Source organism: Strix uralensis, chromosome 4 (genome assembly GCF_047716275.1).
Source record: "Strix uralensis isolate ZFMK-TIS-50842 chromosome 4, bStrUra1, whole genome shotgun sequence".
Lineage (NCBI taxonomy): Eukaryota > Metazoa > Chordata > Aves > Strigiformes > Strigidae > Strix > Strix uralensis.
In genome coordinates, this window is record NC_133975.1 from 9,538,591 (window position 1) to 9,562,332 (window position 23,742).

Sequence of the window (23,742 nt, forward strand, 5' to 3'; positions counted from 1 at the left end):
ATGGGATACAACCACAAGTGCTGAGGGAGTTGTTTAATGTCATTGAGAGGACACTCTCCATTATCTTTGAAAGGACATGGTCATCAGGGAAGATTCCTGAGGACTGGAAAAAAGCAGATGTCACTCCTATCTTCAATAAGGGCAAGGAGGAGAATCCAGAAGCTACAGGCCAGCCGGGTAGCAAATTAAAAACAGCACGCTCTGACTGTAACAAAGCATGCTCCAATAATAACAAAGCACGCTAATCCTAGAAATTAACCTATTACTTTAACGGTGGTATAAAGTACATTCAACAACATACTGGAGAAATAGTGCAAGACACTAAAAAGTTTTTATAGTGTACATACACTGCCCATATCACTTTAGAAGTAGTCAATACAAATCTAGTACAGTCTAGTCCAAAGCTAGTTCCTTACTTAAGCCTTTGGTCTTAGCTACACCCCTCAAAAGAAGGGAACACTCATCTTTACTCACTCATGCCTTCTCCCACCTCATGTGTTAATTATACACAGATTAAACATGCACAGATCCATTATGTCTACAGCCAGTGCAAATGCCCACTCAAAAATAGGCATGTTGGTTTCAATAACACAGAGAGCTAAAGGAGATACTCAGAGATGTGTTGTGCTGATTTCAATGTCTTCATTGGTGCTTAAGAATTTGCAATCTACTAATTAGCTGGTTTTAACTTACAGAATGTGGCGAGAGAGTTAAAACTGAAGGACAGCCAGGCGACTTATCACTCTTACATGAATGTTTTGAATCTTTACATTAAGAAGTCTAAAAATGTACAGTTATGCAGATTACCTTAATGCCTTCCAATACTGGTGCTGTATCTTTCAGTGTCTCCGAGTGAATTTCCATATCTGCCCTTGCCAGTTCTTGTTCAGTATCCATAGCCACCTGACTTTTTTTAACTTGCAGAGCAGCTGCTTCAAGATCTACTGCTGATTCCACCTCCTAAATTTGAAAGGCCGATGAAGTTTTAATTAAAACAAAGATAACATTATCTGTATTAGCATTAGTGAAGAATGGCAACTGTTTCTATTTTGAGAAGTCAAAGTAGACACAGACATTTTAATGAGAAGATAACATTAAAAAACTGCAACATATTGAGTGGTTTCACATAAAAAGCCCACTTGCACTTAATGAACTATGCCCATAAGCTCCTGTGGCTTAATTCACCAGTAAAGCAGGTCAGCAGCTTTTATAGTCAAGTACTATACAATGACATTATCAGGTTAATGACAAATAGAAAGAGCCAAAGATAAGAACATTTAAAGTATGGGGTTGGGGAAATCAAAAAACAAATAAAACCACCACCTTTGCTAGAGGAATAAAAAGCTTCTCTTATTACTCTAATTAAGAGGAAAGAGAAATCAAAGATATATAAGACTGAGACAATCTTTTATGTTTCACACTTGAGCCCTTCTGTGTTGCAGTCTATTTTAATATTCTCCCACATCTTCCACGTGTGGATTTAAAGTCCAGTTTCTTACAGGCAACACCCAGAGCAGAGGCAGTAACCCACAACATGCTAGTTTTTACATCAATGACATTTATTTCTCAATAGTTGAGAGCAGAATTTACCATGGCTGCAACTTGAAGGGTTTCTTTGGCTTTCTCTGCAGCTTCAGACAATCTTTCCATCTCTTTTTCTTCATTTTCTTTTCTGATGGCTTCCTCTTCCTGAAGTGTTGCTTCCAGTCGTGCTTTGTTATCTACTTTTTCACCTTCAACTTCTGCCACTTTGACTTGAGCCTCTTTGGCCTAAAAATAATGTAAGAAGTCTATTAAGGTCTACATATGTGTATATAGATATATCTATGTCCACATAACGTACGAAGTTTATATATCCTTATTGAGATAGGTAGTACAGGTATGCTAATTAATATAGTTAAAACCCCCTAAAGTTACCCTATTTTTGCATTTCTCAGAAAGAGATGATCGTCTTTCTTTTAAAGTGAGAACTTTGCACCCTGAAATCATATATGTTCTTCATGCTCTTTCTCTCAAAACCACCAATAATCTACTCAGATTATTTCTCTCTCTACACAACATCAACATTTTCACGTATTAATGTTTTTATATTGTCCGGAGCATAGATTGTTTTATGTAAGTAAAAAGTGTATTCCAAGTCTTCTTATGCTATTACTGTCTACCATCATGCAATGAAATATTGCCTTTTATTTGCTTAATTCTCAGACGCCTCCACATGTTAGCCAATTTCTGTGTTTGAAGGTCACTTAAACCTATCCATGGTTTAGCTTTTCAAGGAAAGAAAGGAACCATGAAGAACATCTACTTCTCTGAACAGATTTTCAGTGATACTGAAAGCTGGTTACAGACTATGGATATCAATACTTACAACACTCTCTGGTAGTGTCTGAAGTGTTGTTTTGAGCTGATCAGCTGGAGAAAGGGTATCTGGAAGGTACATGGCTCTGGATAAAATAAGCAATGAAGTAGGGATTTCCTGGTTCAGGTGCAGATCTAACCACTATAAAATGCAATACATAAAACAAATTTTCAACTTTTGGATTTTTTTTCAAGTCAAGCATACACAAAAAAGTACATACTAATTTTTTTACCACTACTTATCAGTCAATATTGTAGCACAGGAACTACAGGCTATAAGCAGCTAAGAATTTCTTATATTTCAATGCAACTGCTGTAAAAGTATTTTGTTTGAAGAAGTATTTCAAGAAGTATTGAATGGATATTTGAAAAAGTGTTGTTTAACGTGCACCTTCCTCTAAACCAGGCAACATCAAAAGACGAACTGATCTACTTGCAGAAAAGTTCTTTTCAGAGTAATACAAATAATTAACAAGACCAACTGCCAAAATCGCAAACATATTTTGGATATGTTTAAGTCTAAGTATCTATTTGCATCATCAGAACATCATGCCCAGTCAAAAGCCGGAAACCCACTGCTACTACATATTTTAAAAAGCTTGTTAAGGAGAAGACTGTTTTAGCCAAGCCTTTAATGAGAACAGAATCAAAATTACTTCTCAGAATCATAACAAAAATCAGAGCTAGCAACTGAAGTTAGCTCTCTGTATTCAGTCTTGGAAAAACATACCTGTTTAAGCTGTTCCTTGAGACGCTCTTCTGTCACACCAAGAGCTCTCATACCTCTGGCACGACAAGCTGCCTGCAGTTCTTTAACAGTCAGGCTATCAACTCCTTCTTCAGCGATCAGCTGCACAAAGCATAAAATAAACTTTAATATGTAACAGCTCAAAACTGAAGAACCATCATCAATGCATACCCAAAGTCCTTATTTTTACAACGGCCACTAGAGGCTGCTGTGATAACACAAAACAGACTTTGCTTTTTAAACAGTGAACATTATACTGTAGTCTGAACAGTTTCATAATGGTAATGTCAATCTCTCTCTAAATTAATATTTCTATCACCTCCCTTATAAATTGCAGTTTCATAGAAATGCTTTTCTTTGCAACATAATTACTTTCATTGCAATTAATGTAGATAAAAAAAGGTCAGCTTTTCTTTACAAATAAGGACATTTCTGATTTTAAGCTCTTCAAGCCTTTTCTTTCTAAGTTAGCTCAAAAATAAGACAATTAAGACAAAAAAGGAAAATGCCTAGAAAGACATATATATATCTCCACACACACTCATTACTCTTACATGTCAAAATTATTAACCAGTGCATATTTAGAATGACTCACTTTGTCATCTGCTTTTATGCTTCTCAACCTCATAGTCAGCTGGAAGCGGAGAAAGTTATTTGTCCCAATTGACTGAAGTTCCAACAATTTACAAAGTGCCACCAACTGAGGCCTGGTTAGATTGTCCAGAGTCAACTCATCTTCAAACAGTTTAGAGAACCTTAAGATCTCCTCATTACTGGGTCTTTCACCAGTTTCCCTTATCTGTAAGAAAAAACAAACACACACAAAGCTTTGCAAGGCAAATGTTATGACTGGGTGTTATTTTGAATAAAAATATTCTCCTGATTTATCAAGTACTTTGCATCAATTCTGGGATAGGAACTAGGCCAAAAGGAAGATATGAAAGAAATTTTTAAAAAGACAAGTTATTCACTATAAAAGGCAAACGAATTGATGGTGTTGATAGTTTCCAACATCATTACATAATATACTTAAGATTGAACTAACAAAACCAGAAGTTAGACCTGCTCATTAGTACACAGATGCATCTGAGTTGGCACTGCCATGAGACACCTCAAAAAAAAAAAAAATACCAGAGTAAATAAATAGTTGCTACAGAAGTCACACCGGCAAGTATTCTTTCTGGTACCATACTTACTAAACACAAAATCACATCAAAAGCATCACCCTGTGAAGATAAAGTGAGAAGTATGCTCAATGACAAAAATTTTACAACACTGGTGTCCCTATGAAACACAGATTTGGACATTTACCTACCTACATTCTTTCCACAACCACATTTGTTACAATAATGTTTTGCTTCCAGTTCCTAGCTGTTCCGTGGCACCTCAATGCAAATGCACTTATACTTGAAGCTATTACAAAGCATGAACCGCTATTTGGGAAAGGACTCTGCATGCTCCTTGATGGAAGGTTTTACGTAACTGCTTTTACAATGCAAAGTTAAGCTTTTAAGTAATGTGTTGCCAAATGGCACTTTATAGTAATTAAATCCAAATACTGGAAGCAGAAATAGCAGTTCAAAGTAGAAAAAAAATCATTCCCTAGTCTCATCAGGTCATAGTAAAACATCACCTGTATAAATGTTGATTTTTCTATTTTAAGTATATCATCGTGCTTATTAGTGATATTACTGACTCCAAAACCTGCAGAACTTAACAATGAAGTACTCCCAGTCACTTAACACCTTCAGTCTAAACAGTTAAGTACATAGATATCCAAAAAACACTTCTCCTAACTCCTCCACATTTTTTTAAGCCTTGTAAAGAAAACAAAGTGACATCAAGTACAGTCTGAAAACCTAATATTACCTATACAGCCTGATTTATTATGCCTACCTGTTTTACTTGCCAACTCAAATCTTTTAGTGAACAGCTACTGCATACAGGAAAAGATAAAAATTTGGAAGACAAGATGGTCTTGAGCCCATTAACCTCCAGGATACTTGGTTTCTTTGCAACACAACCCAGAGAAATAAAGTTCAAAGGCCTTATTGTTCCACTTCACCAGCTCCTTCACTACAGGAGCCAAACCAGAACTTTAAAAATACAGAAAGTATTTTCTTCCTTGTTTAAAGCTGAATTTTGGCAGAGCCAAGCATATGTTTCTTGAGGGTACAAGCTGAAACTTTCTAGTACATCACTAACTACAAAGCAACATAGATAAACTCTGGAATTTCTCAGCAAACATCTTAAGCCTATAATCAACGGTTCTTGCCGCATCATACTTCACGCAGAAGCAGCTATAAAAGAACAGCAAAAAGGTGGGAAATATTTAAACTGCTGCTTCCTCTGACATTTATTATCTAGCACAGTGTCTCCATGGCACAAATGAGAAATATATAGCTGTAAAAAGCACACCCACACATAAGAAATGTCGGGCTTGAAACTTTTTAGTCATCAAAAGAACTTGGGACTTCCTCCAGCAAATGTGGAGTGATACGTCATTTGTTTCCACAGAAATTAACCGCCAATTGTAAATTCTCAGCAGCAGTTCTTTCAGAAGAAAATTAAATGTTCCAAACATGAAGCATGGCAGTGGCATGCTCCCAGAGTCTGCAGCATTAGTGCTTCCGCTACTAACTGCTCTAACTAACCATTGAAAATATTCTGCAGATGAAAAAGAACAGAAACAGATGATTGCATAGAAGCTTCAAAGTACACGGACTTTGCAAGCAGATACCAACTGGCAAAACTTGCAGTATCATTATCTGAGGTAACCTACGCGGCACTATCAACATGATCTTATTACCCCACCCTTTAAAACTTTATTCTCAGCTCTGACAAGCAGAAAAAGGTCAAGCTAGCTGACAGGACTTGTAGAGTCCGGGTCTGAAATCCCCAGGCTTACGTGCCTTTTTCTGTGCAAATACATACTCTCGCCAAAGGAGGGTACTACACTCTTACTTTCAACAAAGCACCTGGGGCTGATAGCTTAATCTCTTATTCAACAGTCCCACAATTAAGAGAAATCACAAATGTGAGCAGCCTGAGATAAATCCTATCCCGAGAAGATTTAAGAAGGTATTTTCCATCCCTCCACGGAATACCTTACCTTTACCTACAACTTGGTGAAAGGAAACACTGTCAAACCTAAAGGCCATCAACACAGGAGGCAGATATATGACATTTAGTCTCTATGTCAGCAACTGCTTTTGAATAGAAAAATTTTGCACCAAACACAGCACTCCCATTCTAGCAAAGCCCCAGATTATACCACATTCAAGTCAGCATCCAAAAGGATTTCAGCAGTAAACCAACTGTGCATTTAAAAACTGTTTTTATAAGCAGAATTAAATCTGAAAAAAAATTTTTACTTTTCCCCCATGTTAGTCAATTAGGACAGAACTTCTTTCTCCCATTTTTTATACCCAATGTTCAAAAAAAAAGAGTTTGAAAACTACATGAATAATCGCTGAACACATAATCTGTTAGAATTAATTTATTAACAAAATCAGGGAACAAGAAGTGAATGAGCAGAAATATACTGCTTCTAGAATCTGAGTGAAAGTACCAGCTAGAATACTAAAGCTAAGAACAGTAAAACTTCAGCACACTGAAGTATTACTCACAAAAAATAAATTTATCCTAAAAAAACTATTACATCCTGCTTCTTCAAATCCAACAGAAAAGGTATCTGATGATTACCATAGATCAAACAAAATAAGCTATTTTTTTGGTAGAAAGAATATTTTTTTAAATTTTTACCTTTTGAAAGAATGTTGAAAAATCTTTTGTAACATTTCCTTTGGCTGCTTTATTTTTTAAGGCCATCTCCTCAATTGTGTCTTGAAGGAATTTAGCCAATTCAAGCTTTACTCTCAATTCTTTCTTCAATCTTTCCTCCTGTTAAAAAAAAAATATTTGGTTTTAAAAGTTCTTTCCAGGAATATGCATGCTAAATACCACTTCTGCCCTCAGTCAAGTTACGTGGAGTACTTCTGAACTTCTGCTGTAACACACACATCGCAAGAGACATTCACTCTTACCAAAGATCCCCGAATCACACTGAAAAATAGGTTGATCGTCTCAAAGCTCCATGAAGCATGAGATGCAATGGCAACAGAGTGAAGTGCAGCATGAGTGGCCTCACCTGCCAAAACTAACATGCACCCTCTGAATTAGTAAAAAAAAAAAAAAAAAAAACCACGAAACCAATCGGTTTGGGTAATGCCCAACTCCTGTATCCAGCACAGAAATCTTTACACTACATCTCATCCAAACAAAGAGGAATTTATCACGGAATTGGAAATTAATGGTTACTTAGATCCAAGTATACAGTCATGATTGGTTACATCTGTAACTGACTGGGAGCTCACCACGTACAAACCTCATGTAAAACTTTTGTGCTCTAAAAGTGAAAACTTGGGGGGCTTTTTGGTGTGTCTTTATAAAGCTCTAAATAATTCCAAGAAAATTTAACTAAAAGAAAAAGTTTAAACAAAACAATGCATAAGAAGCTATTTTAACTATTAAGTATACATACAAAAAAACCTTGCATCAAGAGTAAGAACTACAAATGTTAAAACAAAGTGTGCCTATTTTAACAAACTGGAAAAATAAAGTTTCATAGCTTTCATTTCTGCTTTGTAAAAGTCATGGAAAATGGAGATGAGGATAGCAAAAAAGACAAGAGAAGCTTACAGCCCTCATAGCTAAAGCACCTCAACACGTAAAGAAGTAAACCAGGATGGCACTGGTTCATTATTATATGTTAACAGTAAGATCATCAAAACAACACAAAGAAAGTAAAAGCATTCCCCTAATACTAAAAAAGTAATTCTGATTTTTAGAATTTTTCTAATTTCTTTCTTTACCAAGGAAAGTTCTAATTTTTTCAAAGCATATTACTGGATTATAAATTCAGATCTGCTTACCTTTTTAGACTTTGTCTCAAATGTAGAGGGAAGCATATTAGGGAACAACTTAAGAGCTACTGGAAGCAAAAATTCCATAAACGGGACAACAAGAAAAACTAGGAAAGGGACCAAGCGGAAAAGATCAGCACATATTCGAAGAAACTGGAAGGAAAAAAGAAAATATTGATAAGCAAATTTTTTAGTATTTATTTAAAAAAGACTTGATATGATCATCCACATTATCACTTAAGCTCACATATATATATTTGCTACAAAGGAAATTTAAAGTAACACAGAAAAGGATGTGACAAAGTCAGGTTTTAGTATCTTTTTCTTCAAGTTGCTATATACTACACAGTGCCAGAGTTTCACCAGTTTTCAACACTATAGAAAGTATTTCAAAAGCCTCACTGTGTCTCAATAGGATTATTCAACAAGTATCTCATTTAAACCTCTTAAAAGCACCTGAAAACAGGAGGTGGTCATTTGTTGTCGTTAAAGCTGCTTAACTTCTTTTATTCATCTTTATTTGTGCTCCACCACTTCTTAGATGCATGAGCTACTATGGACTAAGTAATCAAGAATAAAATGGAAGATCCCTCCCCCTCTGCCTTATAACAATTGTAATGTACATTTAAATCCAGGGTAATGAGCCCAGCTTGGTAGATTCTCTTTTTTTAAAATCACCGCTTTTCTAGAGCAGTAATCCTCTGAAGCAGGCCAATGCATTAGTTACCAAACCTTGAACTGCATAAAATAAATATTGTCCTTCTGATTTCTGTACACCCACAAATGTATATATTAGGCTGTACAGTCTACAGTCAAATCCTTCAGTACTTGTCGGAAGCTTAATAATTTGGTTTATATTGGGGAATGCAGATCTTGCTTGACTCTACTTCATTTTACAAAGCAAATAACTAGTTATTGGGAATACTGTCAGTTCCTAAACCAGGACTGAAGGTCAGACATACACTAGGACTGCTTTGCTAGAATACAAAATGAGTAAAAGTTCAACCATAATTTTCTTCGCATAGAACCAGCCAAAATCTTAAATACTGTTTGAGGAACGCACAAACTACACAGATCCAAAGTTTGACATTTTTCTTTGTATATAAAAAATTCAGTTTCCCAGAAGGTATGCTTTGGTCCATTGTTTACAGACTCAAAGATATTTCCATTCATTCCAACAATAGAAGATAAATGACTACCAGGGAGTTCAAAAAGATGTAAGAAAGTTTGGAAGAAAATTTTAAAAATCAGAAGAACAAGTACATTTTCCCTAAAAAAACCCTCAAGAATTTCTATGGAGTGCAGTACAGAGTTCCTACCCAGGGTCTATTTTTAGACAGCACATGCAAATATTTGTACAAGGCAAAATCCATATCTAAGGAAGCAGTTTCACAACTGGATTAAGCTAACCTAATGCTAACCTGAGATAATGTATAAAGAGTCATGAACCTGCACAAGCAGTAATAATGGGAAGGTATACCTCTGATCCAGCTAAAACTAACCCATAAATACACATATAGACGAGCAAAAAAGGCTCAATAACAAACCAAATGGGCGGGGGGGAGGTGTTGGAAAACTTAAGCACCATGCAGGACTGGCCTTTTCTGCAGCAGCACTGTCCTGAATCAGTTTACATAAATCACGCAACTGCACCCTCCACTAACTTGAGGAAAACAACTTTGCACAGGAACCTAATACAATGGTGCATGATTACACACATATTATTTGGCAGCACAGCATGAAAAACTTGTGACTACTCTGTATGTGTTGCTGCAGTTCATGTATCCCACTCCTCCCTCCTCTGCAGGGCCAGAGTTCGCAAAGCTGATACACTTGCCACAAACTCTATAGTGTTTGCCATCTCACTTTCATGTCCTGAACTATCCTGCTGTAGGAGGCAGCACTAGAGCAGTTAGTTTTTAACAGCCAGTATCGTATGTTCGCATGTTGCACTTCTTCCTGCCTTCTCATCCTAAATGTAGATTATGTGATCCTGTCGAATCCAACCCCTACCAGCAATTGTACAAGCAGAATTTTGGAACTGACTTTTGGTTTACATAAGCAATAGTTCCCTTGCATTAGCCATGCTGCAATTGCTTGTTAATGTGGTTAGATTACTTGGATATCTTTCCATTATTGCCTCCAAAGAGGAAGGAAAGGGCAGGCAGAAATAACTCATTTGTCAGTCTGCGTGAAGATAAGATTTCTCTAGGACTGTCAGTTCATATGCAGTTTAATACATTTAAAGCAGTATGTACTTCATTTTTTTTTTTTTTAAAGTTCAGAAGCAATTTTTGCAAAATTGTAGTTAATCTGGCATCAAAGTTTTAAGACTTCTTTAAATCAGTTCAGTATACTAGAATTTAAGGCTGAACTGAAGTTAACCATGCTGAAACAAATTTAAAGTAAGGTTATAAAAAGCACATGTAAAGGGTTTTCTCCAGCTGTAGGCTGGGTTGCTTTCCACTGAGCCTGGGTTCTAAACCTACCATGACTCCATTCAAGAGACAAGACATCCCCTACCTCCATATAAAAAAACCACAAAACCTAGATTGAGAAAATAACATTAAGTAGTTCTTAAAACTATTTTCTCTACATCTTCTACATGCATACAGACACACACCCTCCCATTAGGTAAGAGACAGGCTAGATCAATGTAAATGCTAATTTATACCTGCACAATAAACTTCTATTTTATTTAAAATAAGGGAATTGATACTGAAATCACACATCTGCACCAAAAAAAAAAGGATTCAGGAAGGCCAAATGCCAGACCACTAAGTAAATATGAGAAAGACATCTCTGTCATCACTAGATGACAAAACTAAAGAGCAATCAAATGAATAGCAGTGTGCCCAGGTGGCCAAGAAGGCCAATGGTATCCTGGCTTGCATCAGGAATAGCGTGGCCAGCAGGGACAGGGAAGGGATCTTGCCCCTGTACTCGGCACTGGTGAGGCCACACCTTGATTACTGTGTTCAGTTTTGGGCCCCTCACTACAAAAAGGACATTGAATGACTCGAGTGTGTCCAGAGAAGGGCAACGAAGCTGGTGCAGGGTCTGGAGCACATGTCGTAGGAGGAGCGGCTGAGGGAACTGGGGGTGTTTAGTCTGGAGAAGAGGAGGCTGAGGGGAGACCTCATTGCCCTCTACAGCTACCTGAAAGGAGGGTGCAGAGAGCTGGGGATGAGTCTCTTGAACCAAGGAACAAGCGATAGGACAAGAGGGAATGGCCTCAAGTTGCACCAGGGAAGGTTTAGACTGGATATTAGGAAGCATTTCTTTACAGAACGGGTTCAGGCATTGGAATGGGCTGCCCAGGGAGGTGGTGGAGTCCCCATCCCTGGAGGTGTTTAAGAGTAGGGTCGACATAGCACTGAGGGATATGGTGTAGTTGGGAACTGTTAATGTTGGTTGATGGTTGGACTGGATGATCTTCAAGGTCTTTTCCAACCTAGACAATTCTGTGATTCTGTGAATAAATCCATCTATTGATGGAGTAACGCATGTGTGTCCAAAGATAACATATTATTTCTAAACGTTCATGCCTTCTAGAATAGAGTCCTGATCTTTCAGCAGAAATATTTCCACAATATCCCTATTTTCCTGTTGTTTGTAATTTCTCAGAAGTATGGCTCAGTGAACATGAAACAGGCAGGAAAACCAATGGTTCCAATCTTGCCCTCCAGAGAATTTCTGATTCCGTTTTAAACCATGAATTAATTTGTCTCACTTGGTTTTCCAAGTTTCCCAAAGCTCTCAATAAACTAGCCCAAGCCAGAACCGCTACTTCAAGAAGTCCTGCCGTCCTCATTCCCCCCTATCCTCAGTTACTCTTTCTTGGCACTACATAATCCCCTCTCTTGCGTCAGCATGGGCTGTTATATTTATTGCTGAGCAATGTCTCAGCTGGATCAGCTGCCAAACATACTCTTGTACCAGCATAACGAAAAGGGCAAAGAAGTAGCATGAAGATGCTGAGACCAAATATCATCAACCAGTGCTGTTGTAGAAAGATACTAAACGTAATCGCAGACAAAAACTGCTACATGTGCCTTTAACAATTTTCATTATTTGTCTAACCTTGCATATAGGAAAAAAACTCTTGCATACTGCATTAAGATGTTTTCAGTTGAACATTTTCATGTGTAACTAATGTACCTAATTGTATCAGGAAATGATTAAAGCAATGAGGAAATATTCATATTTTTCATCATTTAACAAAATTTTTGAAGGCAGAGATGTGAACCTAACAAATCGTGTGTACAGTGTACAAACTGCAGAGAACTGGACCATGATCACAAGCAGCACTATTCACTCCTGCTGCCAGACTACACAGACTTTTCACTCTCCAACATTTCTTCCAGCATTTTTTTCAGCAACAGTTGAAATGCCTTTTTTTAAAAGAGACAGACTTGAATATTTTATCTGTATAAAATGCTTAAACATCTTGTCTTTAGAAACAGTAAAATCAGAACTATTAAATCAGCATGTTTGATATATTGCTAATGAACTGAAGTTGAACACCAACGCATTCTTTCAAAATAAAATTTTTTAAACTACACTAGTTTTAAACAACTTATTATTTTGCAGTCTTTCCATATAGAAAGGCTCACATCAAAAGCTTTTAAATATCCATATCTTTTAATTCCACTTGAATGAGCATATTTACTTCATCCACAAACTGAAATTACTTCTGAATGCATGTACGTTATCCTAATTTAAAAGCACTCTCATTTTGCACTCCAGATTTCATCTCCATCCTCTATTCCCTTTTCTTTAAAATTATCAGTTGCATTTTTACAGTTTCACAAATGTAAGCTACACGCCATAAAGAAAAACAAAAGTATAAACCAAAAACTTTCCTCAAATTATCTTCTTTGGACTAAAGTTATCTCACAAATATATTTATAACTGAGATAGTACTAATATGGGATTATGAATCATGCTTTTCAGCCTGCAGCTTTTCTTCTGTTTAAAAAAAACCCCAACAAAACCAACACAACAGAATTGGCACAAATCCAACCTTTACTAGAAGTGTTTTCCTTCTATTTATCCAGCTGGAATGAAAAAGCAGAGAAAGTGACTGTGTACACACATGTGGCACATGGATATGAACTTGAGAACAAACCACAACTGCTGTCCACATGACAAAACAGAAGAGTCCTCTGCTGCTCCAACTAGAAAATATCAAATTTATCCTCAATTATGGGGAACAAGACTAAAATGTTTCGGAGTCATATTCAAAATGTTTAGTGTCCACATAGGGAGGAAGAGGGAAATATACCTAGCAATTTTAATTCTAGGAACAGAAGACAACAGAAAGAACCAACTCAGTTCAAATAAAATGAAGCAATTGCTGACGATACTCAAACAACATTGGTATTTACTCAGTACCTGTCTCCGTTCTCGACGAGACAAAGTATTTCCATGAAGTATTCGCCAGAGCATCCTTGCAGCTATTTTGGTGTCAATCCACAGTAATCGAAAACCATGGTAATAGTGCTTCAGTTCATCCACAATCCTCTGTCCAATAGATTTTTTCACAACTTCCACTTCTGTTGGACTATATACAGGACCTCCTTCTTCCAACTTCTTGTTTTTGTCCTTTAAGGACTTCAGTGACTTCTCAACTATGGAGTCATCACGAAGGGGACGTGAAGAATGCCACCATCTAACTGGAAGATACGTGGGACCTAAAACACCCATGGTTGCTAGTGGCGTCCATGAGCCAGAAGTGAAGTGTATTTGTTCAGATCCTTTAGTCCAACAACAGTAGCGATCTTTTTTGGAGTATGCGCAAACAGGAGGGACACTAGTGCAATATCTAAAGTGTACAGTCCTTCAAAAGAAAAAAGCATTCAAGAATTAGCAATAGATCATAAGCTATTTGTATAATATATATTTGTATAGTTATATGAATTTATGTATTCATAAAATGCATCATTTGATAAATATCTATCACATATTTAAGGAAAAAAAAAAAAAAATCAAACTTGTGACTCTCAAGATCAATGCCTATACCTGAAAAGAATGCTTGGCTTTATTTCATGACAAAGAAAAAACCTCCAGGGAATTTTCCATTAAACAGCTTTGAAAGGTACCTTATTTTACTCCAGTTAAATGAAGAGTAGCAACCAGAAGTACTTTCCATTTAGAAAGCTACATTTGAAAAATAAATCTGCAAATCCTAAGTAACAAAGCCCCTTCTATTATTTCTCCTGTTTGAACAAAACACTTGAGAAAAAAATAGAAGTTGTAGACTTGGGTTAGGCGCTGAGTTAGAGGAAGAGAATTCGTATCAGAGAAATCCAATTTCATTACAGTTCCTCTTTTCCTATCTCTAGTTTTCCTTTTTCAGCAGAACCTTTTGCACAAAATTCCATCATGGTACTGACTTGGGAGACACAGAACCAACACTCTTCTACGTTATTCAGAATTTTTTTTCTTTAATTAAACGTAAACTGAAGTTAGAAGGAAAGTCTTGCTCAAACACACCAAACATTCATTATACGCATAGAAGAACTACTCATTATATGCAAGTAGGATTGTACACACTTCTATGAAAGGATATGGCAAACTTAAAATAGTAGATAAAGTATTTTATATAAATGAGGTCCATTAGGTGTCCCTCAAACTGAAATGCCAGCATTAAGTCATCTACAGGACAAAAGTGACTGGGATGCTTCTTCACTGAGCCCTTGCACTACCAAAACAAAAATCAGAATGTGTATTTGTATTCAGTCAATGGACAGAAAATAGATGCAAGCGGCTCTACAGCTGTGAGTAATGCTTTAAGGAGAAAAGTTTATTGAACACATAAAGCATTAGCCTCACTAAATTTTCAGCCAGAAGTACTTCTTAAACTTAAATCACATGTATCCTATGAATTTTAAACTACTTTAATAGTTTTATCTATTTAATGTTATTCAAATAGAGCTTTGTACCAAAAAAAGACTAAATTATTACTTTTTAAAGACACATTATTATTTTCTAGCTTAAACTAAAATTATATGCATCTGACCATTCAATGGTCATACGACTGCCGAAACATACAGAGCTACCCAAAACATTTCCTTCATTAGCTAGAAAGCTACACACTTGCACAGATACTAATGAGAAATACTGTTCTTTTAAGAAAGTAAAGCACATATTCAAAACTAGATTAAAACATTTGGCATAAATCAATCCATCCTAAGTCATTTCCCAAAGGCAGAGCTCCAGGCCTAGAGACCAAGTTCCACCTACATACATCTACATGCTTCTGTATGCAAAGAAGGGAGCGCTGCCTGCAGAACTGGTTCTGACTCTTCAGGGAAAAAAAATTTCACAAGAAATGTGCTTCTGATCACACTTTCACTAGCAGTATGTCAGACACATAACTTCTATCCCAAGCTGTCCTCAGTACCTGTATCACTAGAATCCCTTGCTTTTGGATCTGGGTCTTGTGGCATGTGGACACTAGTTTGTTTTTTTTTAAGCAGTAACATTACATTAACAGCAGCTTTTGGTAAAAAAAAATAATTCTCAAAATAATAACAAGAATTTCTGTCCCAATATTCTGCTGCTCATATAACAGAATTAAAACTGTAAATTTCCAATTTTCCAAGAGAGGTCCCTTATAATAATCTACTAAAAAGTAAACAGAGATTTGAAAATGCTTTATGTATTAAAAAAACCTCTCATAACTAATTATACAGTAAGTGATATAGAACTAACATGACTAACAAAGAAAGGAATTACTTTGTTTTGTATTAGAGGGTTATGTCTAGAGACACATCCTTATGTTAAAATGGAACCTTAGGATATGGAAGAATAGTCACTCTTTCCTGAGCAGTTAGACTGTAAATAAACTAGAGAATATGTGTTTTAACATTCCAAGGAAAGGCGTTAGGAAACTCATATCCACAAGTATGCCTTGTGAGCCAAGTCAGGAATGGCGAATGGATTCCAGCAACATCCAACTCTAAGTGCCATAAGAGCACACAGCAGCTGGATTCGTTATTAGAAGAGGACACCATCTCCTTGGAGAGTCTCACCCAAGGTTGTAACATACAGTAAACTACTTTGGTTTAATAAAGATACAACTCAAATGATCTACATTCCTAACTGTCTACTACGTTTTCCAAACTAGCTGTGACTGAATGTTTACTCCATGGAATTACACAGAGAAAGTATACAAGAAGCCCATAATATCCCGTGAGGTCACCTGGAATCACTCAACAAGATTAATACTTTATTGCTTTCACATCTTAAGTGAAACAAAAAGGGAGGAAGTTGGTAAAAAATAGAAGATCTCACTCTCTTTCTCCCACATACAACCAAGCAGGTGAAGAGAGTAATACTCAGACCTCCTTTAATCTGTCAGTAACATAAGCTGAAGCTAATATTTTCACACTTTGTCTAGAGGATTTAAACCTACAGTCTACAATAGTATACTAACTGACAGTTTTGCACAATTTTGAGTTTAGGAAAAAAGTACATATTTACTCACATTTTGTTTGCCAGCCTCAAGGATGTACAGCTAAGACATGCTCGATCTCCCAAGTTACCTAGAAAAAATACCAGTAATTAACATTAATTCTGAAATTGAGGAAGACATTTATCCATGTAGTGAATTGTACACAAATTCGTGATTTAAAAGACCAACCTTTACTTAGGAATCACTATTACTAAAAGAACAAAAAAAGATGCTGCTTAACAGCAACTTCCTTATGGTGTGCTGTTTTTAAGCACATTCACACTTTGGATGACTGTGCGCCATAAACAGCCAAGACTGAATTTTTTTTTTTTTTACTTTAACAATAACCATGTGAAGTACTGAAGCTCAAATTCCTCATCCTATTCCAACACAAATCAAAGCACATGCCTTGATGCTCTTTTTTCTCTCAATCTGTAATCCCAATTTATAGGATAAAAAAAGAGAAAACAGGTGGGAAGCAATTCTGTAACACAGCTGACATCTCCATAAGCGTTCAAAGCAAACTGTCCGCGTATACAGTCGAACTCTGTGGACGTGCCAGGTGCTGCTTGCACTTGTTCAGTTGCCGGAGGACAGGTTTCCAAGTCCTGAGACAAGCAACTACACTGCAGAAAAAGTTCGCTGAAAGCAAATGTAATTTTTGAATGGCTCCATGACCACACAGTATTAGATGATACAAATGGAGCACTTGCCAAGTGTCTAGGATGAAAATGTTTTTCTTGTTTTAAGCAGGACGACAAATAAAACGTGAACCTAAACACACTTCACTGGAGAGGTAGAACCACAATACCATTTCATTATGTTGCTGTCCATTTTGATTAGCACCTGGTAAAAATAGCTCTACCCCTGGATCTCTCTGCAAAGGATATAAATTGTCTTGAAGGGCAAGAGACTGATCCAAAGAATATGAAAGGTTAGCTTTCCAGTAAATGCTGTGTTCCGCAAAATGAATTTTATTTGAAAGGCTAACTCAGAATCAGTCCTGATAATAACTAATAAAGTCCACAAGGAGGATTGACACCTATATATGGGCATCCTCTATCCAGGTACAGAGACAAGCAGCATCCATTCTGGAAATAAATTGAGGAGACCATCAAATGATGAATTATCTAAGTCAGTTCATAGGCTTCAACAAAGGGCCATGCCTGAAAGGCTTGCAACCATCCAACACCACAGAAGCACCATCAGCTACATAAAATGCTACCTAGTGGCTGTATGCAGTCTACAGTCACTGAAAAATCATCCCTGAGCCCGCTAGAAAATAATCGACCTCCCTAAAGCAACTTTAAAAATAAAAAAAAAAAAAAATCTTGCCTCAATACCTAGCTGCAATCATGCAATAGCTAGCCAATACCAAGTGCAAAAAGACTCCTGGACAAAACAAAGGAAGATCACAGAAGCAAGACTCCAAATGCCTCTACCCTCTTTGGCTAATCTTTTCAGAATTACTGTAACCAAAACAAAAATGGAAGGTTAGATGAAGTAGGCATGCTGTGGTTTGTTTCTCCCATCTGGAACCTACTATTGCTGGTCAATCCTAAGAGACAGCAGGATAGAACGGTTATTTTAGAGGTTAGTGGTCAACTTTTCCAGCATCAAAGCTAAGATACAACCTACGACATAATCTGAAGTAGACAACTGTATCTGAGAAAACACAGCACCCAACACTGATCACCAAAAGTCGTCTCCACAAAATATCCTAATTATTAGAGGAAAAGAGATAGCTCCACAATCAGGTGGGGCTATAAGAAGGTATGGAAAGGGGAAAGGAGGGGGGGAGATAAGTTAACTTATGCAAAAAAAATCTCAATAGTCAAGGGATGTCCCATGCTAAGTGGGCTTTGATGTCATTACAGAAAAAGCTGTGGCATTATCAAGTCAAAGGAACAGGATTTACTCCTCTCAAGTTATATCAAACTCTAAAAGGTACTCACTGCCACTGCAAATAGAGCCAGGGGAAAAACTGTCTCTTTTGGGCTCCAAAATCAAGCCCTGAGAATCTGTGAAGGCATTCTGATAGTCTCCAACATTTACAGAAAGATCAGTAGCTGAATTTCTTGACCCAAGAGGCTAGCCATCTCAGAAGGATGTCCCTGACTTGAAGAAACAGCTGAACAAAGCAGAGAAGTACTCAAAGTCTTGGGAAATAAGTTGCAGCACAGTAGTCCGTTTCTCTCACCTGAGTGCCAGGAAGCACACAAAGCCTTTGTGCCAAAAATTAGAGTCCTACTAGTAGAGGACATTACGAGTTACAGACAGGTGTCCCTAGAACAAAGAGGGATGATCTAGAGATCAAAATTGGCTTGAAGTTTCTTAGATAAAACCTCATAACAGCAAGACACTTTCACTTTGCTCATCTTTGTTTCTTTTTCAACCAGACTCATTAATGCTAAGGAAGGGGCCAAAGAACAAAATTCCAAGGTTACCGTAAGAAAACAAGCTGACTCAAAACACTTATTGCCATACAGCCATTTGGACTGTGAATAGGTACACAGAAACATCATTTAACCAAAAGATTCTGCAGAATAACTGTTAATTTCAACTTTGCCAGTTCCAACAAGAGCTCTTTATGTTTTGCAGTGTCTGTTGTAACCATGTACCTAAGAGCAAGCCGGCCTTGAAATAAAATACATACTTGCTTCAAAAGGAGCAAAGTCCATACTCCTTGCTTCTAGGATAATAGAGACACCCAGAAGCATCTGAACAAGGTGAATGTAGCTTACTGTACTCAACCCTTAAATTAAGAAACATGCATTAGGATTACTTGGTTTGAAAGCAACAAAGGTGGTAGTGGCAGGAAAACTGTATGTTAACATATTCCTCATGGAAAAGAAGTCATGAGAACTTTTATTTTTAAATGTAATGAAACATCAAATCCAAAGTTTTAAATTAGAATAGCCATGTACCGTTATAAAGTTTTAAATTAGAATAGCCATGTACTGTTAATATGGTTAGAGTTTTTAAAAAGAAAAAGCTAACTTCGTGAAGTAAGTCCCTACAGAAGCTTGCAGTACTTAACAAGCTGATCTTTATGGGAAGAACATTTAGGATTCTTAGAAGCACTTAGCTTTAACTTAATCTTAAGACTACTTACACGAGCTAAGTAAAACAAAACACTATACAAAAGATTACACCATACAATAATGTATTAATATTAGATTAACCCTCCAAATAAAAGCACTGGTTGCATAGTAAGCACAGTGCATCACAGTACAGAAATGATCTGATTCTATCACAGTATTTCAACCAATGAGAATTTTCACATGGGTAAGATTTATAACACGCAAAAGTGTAGCGATCATTAGCATTTCTTTTTATGCTATGATATGCCACAAGAGGAATCAAAGCTCCCATCTAATTTGAAGGTACATATGTTTCCTCCCTGATTTAAATAAACTGGATGGTTAAGATATGCCAGGTTTTTGTTCAGGTCACTGTACAAGTTCAAACTAAATAAATGTCTTTTACAACAGTAACTAAAAAAACATCAACTAGAAGAAGCTACCATACTTGAGCAGTTACCAGTAATCAAGACACCTCGTTTATCAAAATGAACGAGCATCCATATGGTTGATCAGGTTTGCCAGAATCTGAACGTGCAGGTACCCTGTCCTCACTGACAGCATTTCAGCGACAAGTCAGGGCTCAAACCAGTGCCTGTTAAGCTTTCACTCATTCCTCGCTAAACCCCCGCCATTCCAACTCATGGGACGTAAAAAGCAACCACAGGCCTCATGTACGTCACAAGTTATCAGCTGTTTCATGTCATTAAACTTCACCGCCCAAAGATATTTAAACTGCCAAATTATCTTATTAATGGAAACAGTATCATGCACTGCCTTCCCCCTTTTTGTTTTCCCAAGTTTTCAAAGCCGCTTGGAAAAAGGCAAATTCACACTTCCTTCCTAATATATGCTAAGAAAACGACCTCTTGTACTTTCTGAAAGGATACTGAGAAGCGTAGAACTATTGACAACACCCCTTCACAGCCAAGCTATACCGAGAACAAGGCAGGCAGGACTGAAACGTCGGAACGTGCTCCTGTACCTTAATAAAAACCACATGGTTTTTCCTTTCTCAGCCAGCTGGCACTTCAGAGAGCATGTGTCCTAACTGCCGTTATGGGAAAGCATCCCCTCAAACCACCCTAGCCGGGAAGCAAAGGCGAGGAGACCAGCTGCCCGTGCCCGGCCACAGCAGCCAGGGAGCGAGGGCCACGCTGCCGAGCCGACAGCAGCTCCCCGCCGGGCGGGGCGGCGGCCGAGAGCGGCAGGGGTGAAGCGCCGTGCCCAGCCCCGGCTCGCTGACGCCGGCTGCGGAGGACGGAGCGGCGGGGATTCTCCTTCCCTCCCGCAACGACCTCTCCGCCCACACCGGGAGCCCCCAGACGTCGTCGCCGCCTCCGCCCTCCCTCCCTTCCCCCTCCCACCCCCCCCGCCCCGGGCCTTCAGCGCCGCCGACAGCACAGGCCTCGCGGGCCGGGCGGCAGCGCGGCCGCACCGCACCCCAGGGCCGGGCCGGGCCGGGCAACGGAGCGGCTGCGCTTCCCTCCCCGCCGCCGGAGCCGCCTGACGGCCCGCGGGGAGCCTCACCCAGCTGGGGCCGGCGGCGCAGCGCTCGGGGCAGGCGGCAGGCCCGCCGGCCGCAGGTCTGTAGCAGCATGGACGCCATCTTGGCGCTCGCGCGCGGCTGGGCGACGGCAGCGGGCTAGCGGCGGCGGCGGGCTGCCGGCCTGCTCATGTCCCGCCGCCCGCGCTCCGCGCCGCGATCGCCACCTGCCCAGGAGCGCCGAGCCGCGACCGCCGACTGCATTTGCATCGCGCCGCCCCGTCGAGCCGGGCACGCCGGGAAGTGTAGTCTGCGGGGGCGCAGGGTAAGCCGCCCGCGGGCGCGGGGCGCGCGGCATGCCGGGAGCTGCAGTCCGAGGCGGTGTAGCGTGACGCGCGGCGCGGTGCATGCCGGGAGCTGTAGTCCGCCCGCCGCCACGGCGCCCGCGGGAGCCGCTGCCGCCTCCGGTAGCTGAAGGAGGAGAGCGGCGGGCAGCCGAGCTGTCCCCCACCCGGCACCAGCGGTTGGGGCTGTACAAGGCCGTGTGAGCTGTCCCGCGGGCAGCGCGGGCCTTGTTTACCTGAGGGGACTGTGGAAGCGGCGTGCGGCGGGGCCGTGGCTTGCCGCCCGCCGTGCCGGGGAGGTCCGGCAGGCGGTGTGCGCTGAGGGGTGGCCGCTGGGGGGGAGGGCGCTGCTGCCTCTCGAAGCCGTCCCGAGGCGCTGAGGCCAGTGTGGCCAACGAGCACATCACCGTAGCCCTAAGTACAGTACAGCGATGCCACAGGGTGTGTGCAACGACGGTCCCTCGCGTTTGGGGCCAAAAATCTGGCATTTGTGTTGGTGTTAAGTACTGCTTAGCAGCAGCCGTTTCACCGCATGCACGTGTATTGCTTGTGGATCTCGGGATGTGACAGAAAAAATTACCTTTCTTGTGGAGCTCAGATACTTCTGATATAAAATAGTACATAAATTAATCAACAGATGTGCTTCGGTAGTGCTGGTTAATAGTTTGGTTACATGTAGCCCGTTATTCTTCAAATATCAGTCTACTGACCAGCATTAGAATCTTGTATTAAATAGTTAAGTGCTCAGTTAATACGCTATGGAATAGTACCATTAATTTTACTTAAGTTTTTAACTGTGCAGTCAGATTCAGGGAACATCCAGAATCAAACTGCAGAAATAATAATTTAAGAATTGTGAAATTTTAAAAGCTACATATATGTGGTTTGGGTCTTAATGCCTTCCTTGTTCTAAAAAATGGGGGAAAAGCTGCTGGAACTGTTTTTCAACAAGATGGCTGACACACCCTGTCAACAAGATGGCTGCCTCAAGGACAGGGCTCAAAAGTGACAAGGATACTGTGGTTTCAGACCTCTTATATTTCACAGGTTATTCATAATGCCAGGCATTTTTCACCTGTACACCCACCTAAGCCCCAAAGAAAACGGGTGCTATTTACCTATATGTAAAGGGTGGCAGAAGCTTCAGGTTTGACCCAAAACATGACTGAAACAGCATCTCATAGCAGCGAAAAGCAAATGTTTCTGCAGTCGTCCTTTCATGCTTGAGACTTGGCAAATGCAGGAAATTAATTAGTAATATTTTAAAGATTTTTATGTATTTAAATCCCCAGGGTTTCTCCTATGAAAAATAATGATTAAATTTATACTTATATGTTTAATTCAAAAGAATATGTGAAGACAGAATATTCAGTTGATCAAATCTTAAAAAAAATATCAAGACACCCTTGTCTCACATCTTTTGACTGTATTGACTACGGAGACAGTAGTGTTGTTTAAATTTAGTGATTATTAAAATATTCATGTTATTATTTATGTACTTATTATTAGAGCTACTTTTAAAATGTTAGGCTCCCAAATGCACTGCAAGATTTTTAGCCAGCTGTGTTTGCTTTATGACTAATTAAATATGTAGTGCATTTAAATGGTTAAAATTATTTAAAATGTGCAACTTAACAACAGTGCTTTATATTAATATGGCAATTAAAAAACCCCCAAACAACAACAAAAACCCCATCTTCCCAATCTACACATTTTTCTCACTAGACTGGGTTTATAGCCTTCTCTTGTTATTCTTTTTTCTTTCTGGTTGGCTGATAACAAAACCAAATGAAATGGGGCAACTAATGGCAGTTCCTCTAACAAAGCTGCTTAATTATGTAGAAACATTATATGAAGCCTATACAAGAAGAATAATATGCTCTGAAGTCATTAAACTATTGACAAGAGATTTCAGACAGCAAACAGATGATTACAGAGGTCTCAATACATTTATGTAGACAAGTAACCAGTCTTTCAATAGTTTCATTAAATTCATTAGTATTCAGGGTGGCAGACAATGTAGATGCATGAGCCTTTTCAGAGCTGAATCCGTTATGTTTTTGTACAGTCTTTTGTCCCAGATTTGTTTATACCTGGAAGTTACATGGTTTTCTACTGTATACGAAAAGGAATGATAATACATTCTCTGAAAATTTCCAAAACTGATACAGTTTCAAAATACTAATTGATTTTGTGCATTTACCAAGCATTGTGAAATAACGCTTAAGAAAAGACAAAAGTATTAATAATTTTCAAGTAGTTGTATGAATTGCTCCCCCATGAAAAGGCCTAGTGCCTGTAGGTGATACATGGGCCTACTGTGCAAGTCAGTTTGTT

At 38.8% G+C, this 23,742-nt stretch overlaps 1 protein-coding gene across 3 annotated transcripts in view; it reads right to left on the reverse strand.

The window, feature by feature from the left end:
• The window catches only part of LETM1 (leucine zipper and EF-hand containing transmembrane protein 1), a 31,639-nt gene extending 10,335 nt beyond the window's left edge, over window positions 1-21,304 (reverse strand). For 2 of the 3 annotated variants that reach the window (XM_074865578.1, XM_074865577.1), the window contains exons 1-10: window positions 21,106-21,304; window positions 16,526-16,583; window positions 13,429-13,873; window positions 8,041-8,184; window positions 6,872-7,009; window positions 3,702-3,905; window positions 3,089-3,208; window positions 2,369-2,500; window positions 1,591-1,770; window positions 808-960 (exon numbers count right to left, since the gene is read on the reverse strand). In XM_074865578.1, coding sequence (XP_074721679.1) covers window positions 808-960; window positions 1,591-1,770; window positions 2,369-2,500; window positions 3,089-3,208; window positions 3,702-3,905; window positions 6,872-7,009; window positions 8,041-8,184; window positions 13,429-13,873; window positions 16,526-16,583; window positions 21,106-21,184 — 1,653 coding nt within the window. In that variant the 5' untranslated portion in view covers window positions 21,185-21,304. Of the gene's footprint in view, window positions 1-807; window positions 961-1,590; window positions 1,771-2,368; window positions 2,501-3,088; window positions 3,209-3,701; window positions 3,906-6,871; window positions 7,010-8,040; window positions 8,185-13,428; window positions 13,874-16,525; window positions 16,584-20,560; window positions 20,820-21,105 lie in introns of those variants that run through there. The other variant, XM_074865579.1, reaches the window with a different exon arrangement.
• Between the last annotated feature and the right edge of the window lie 2,438 nt (window positions 21,305-23,742).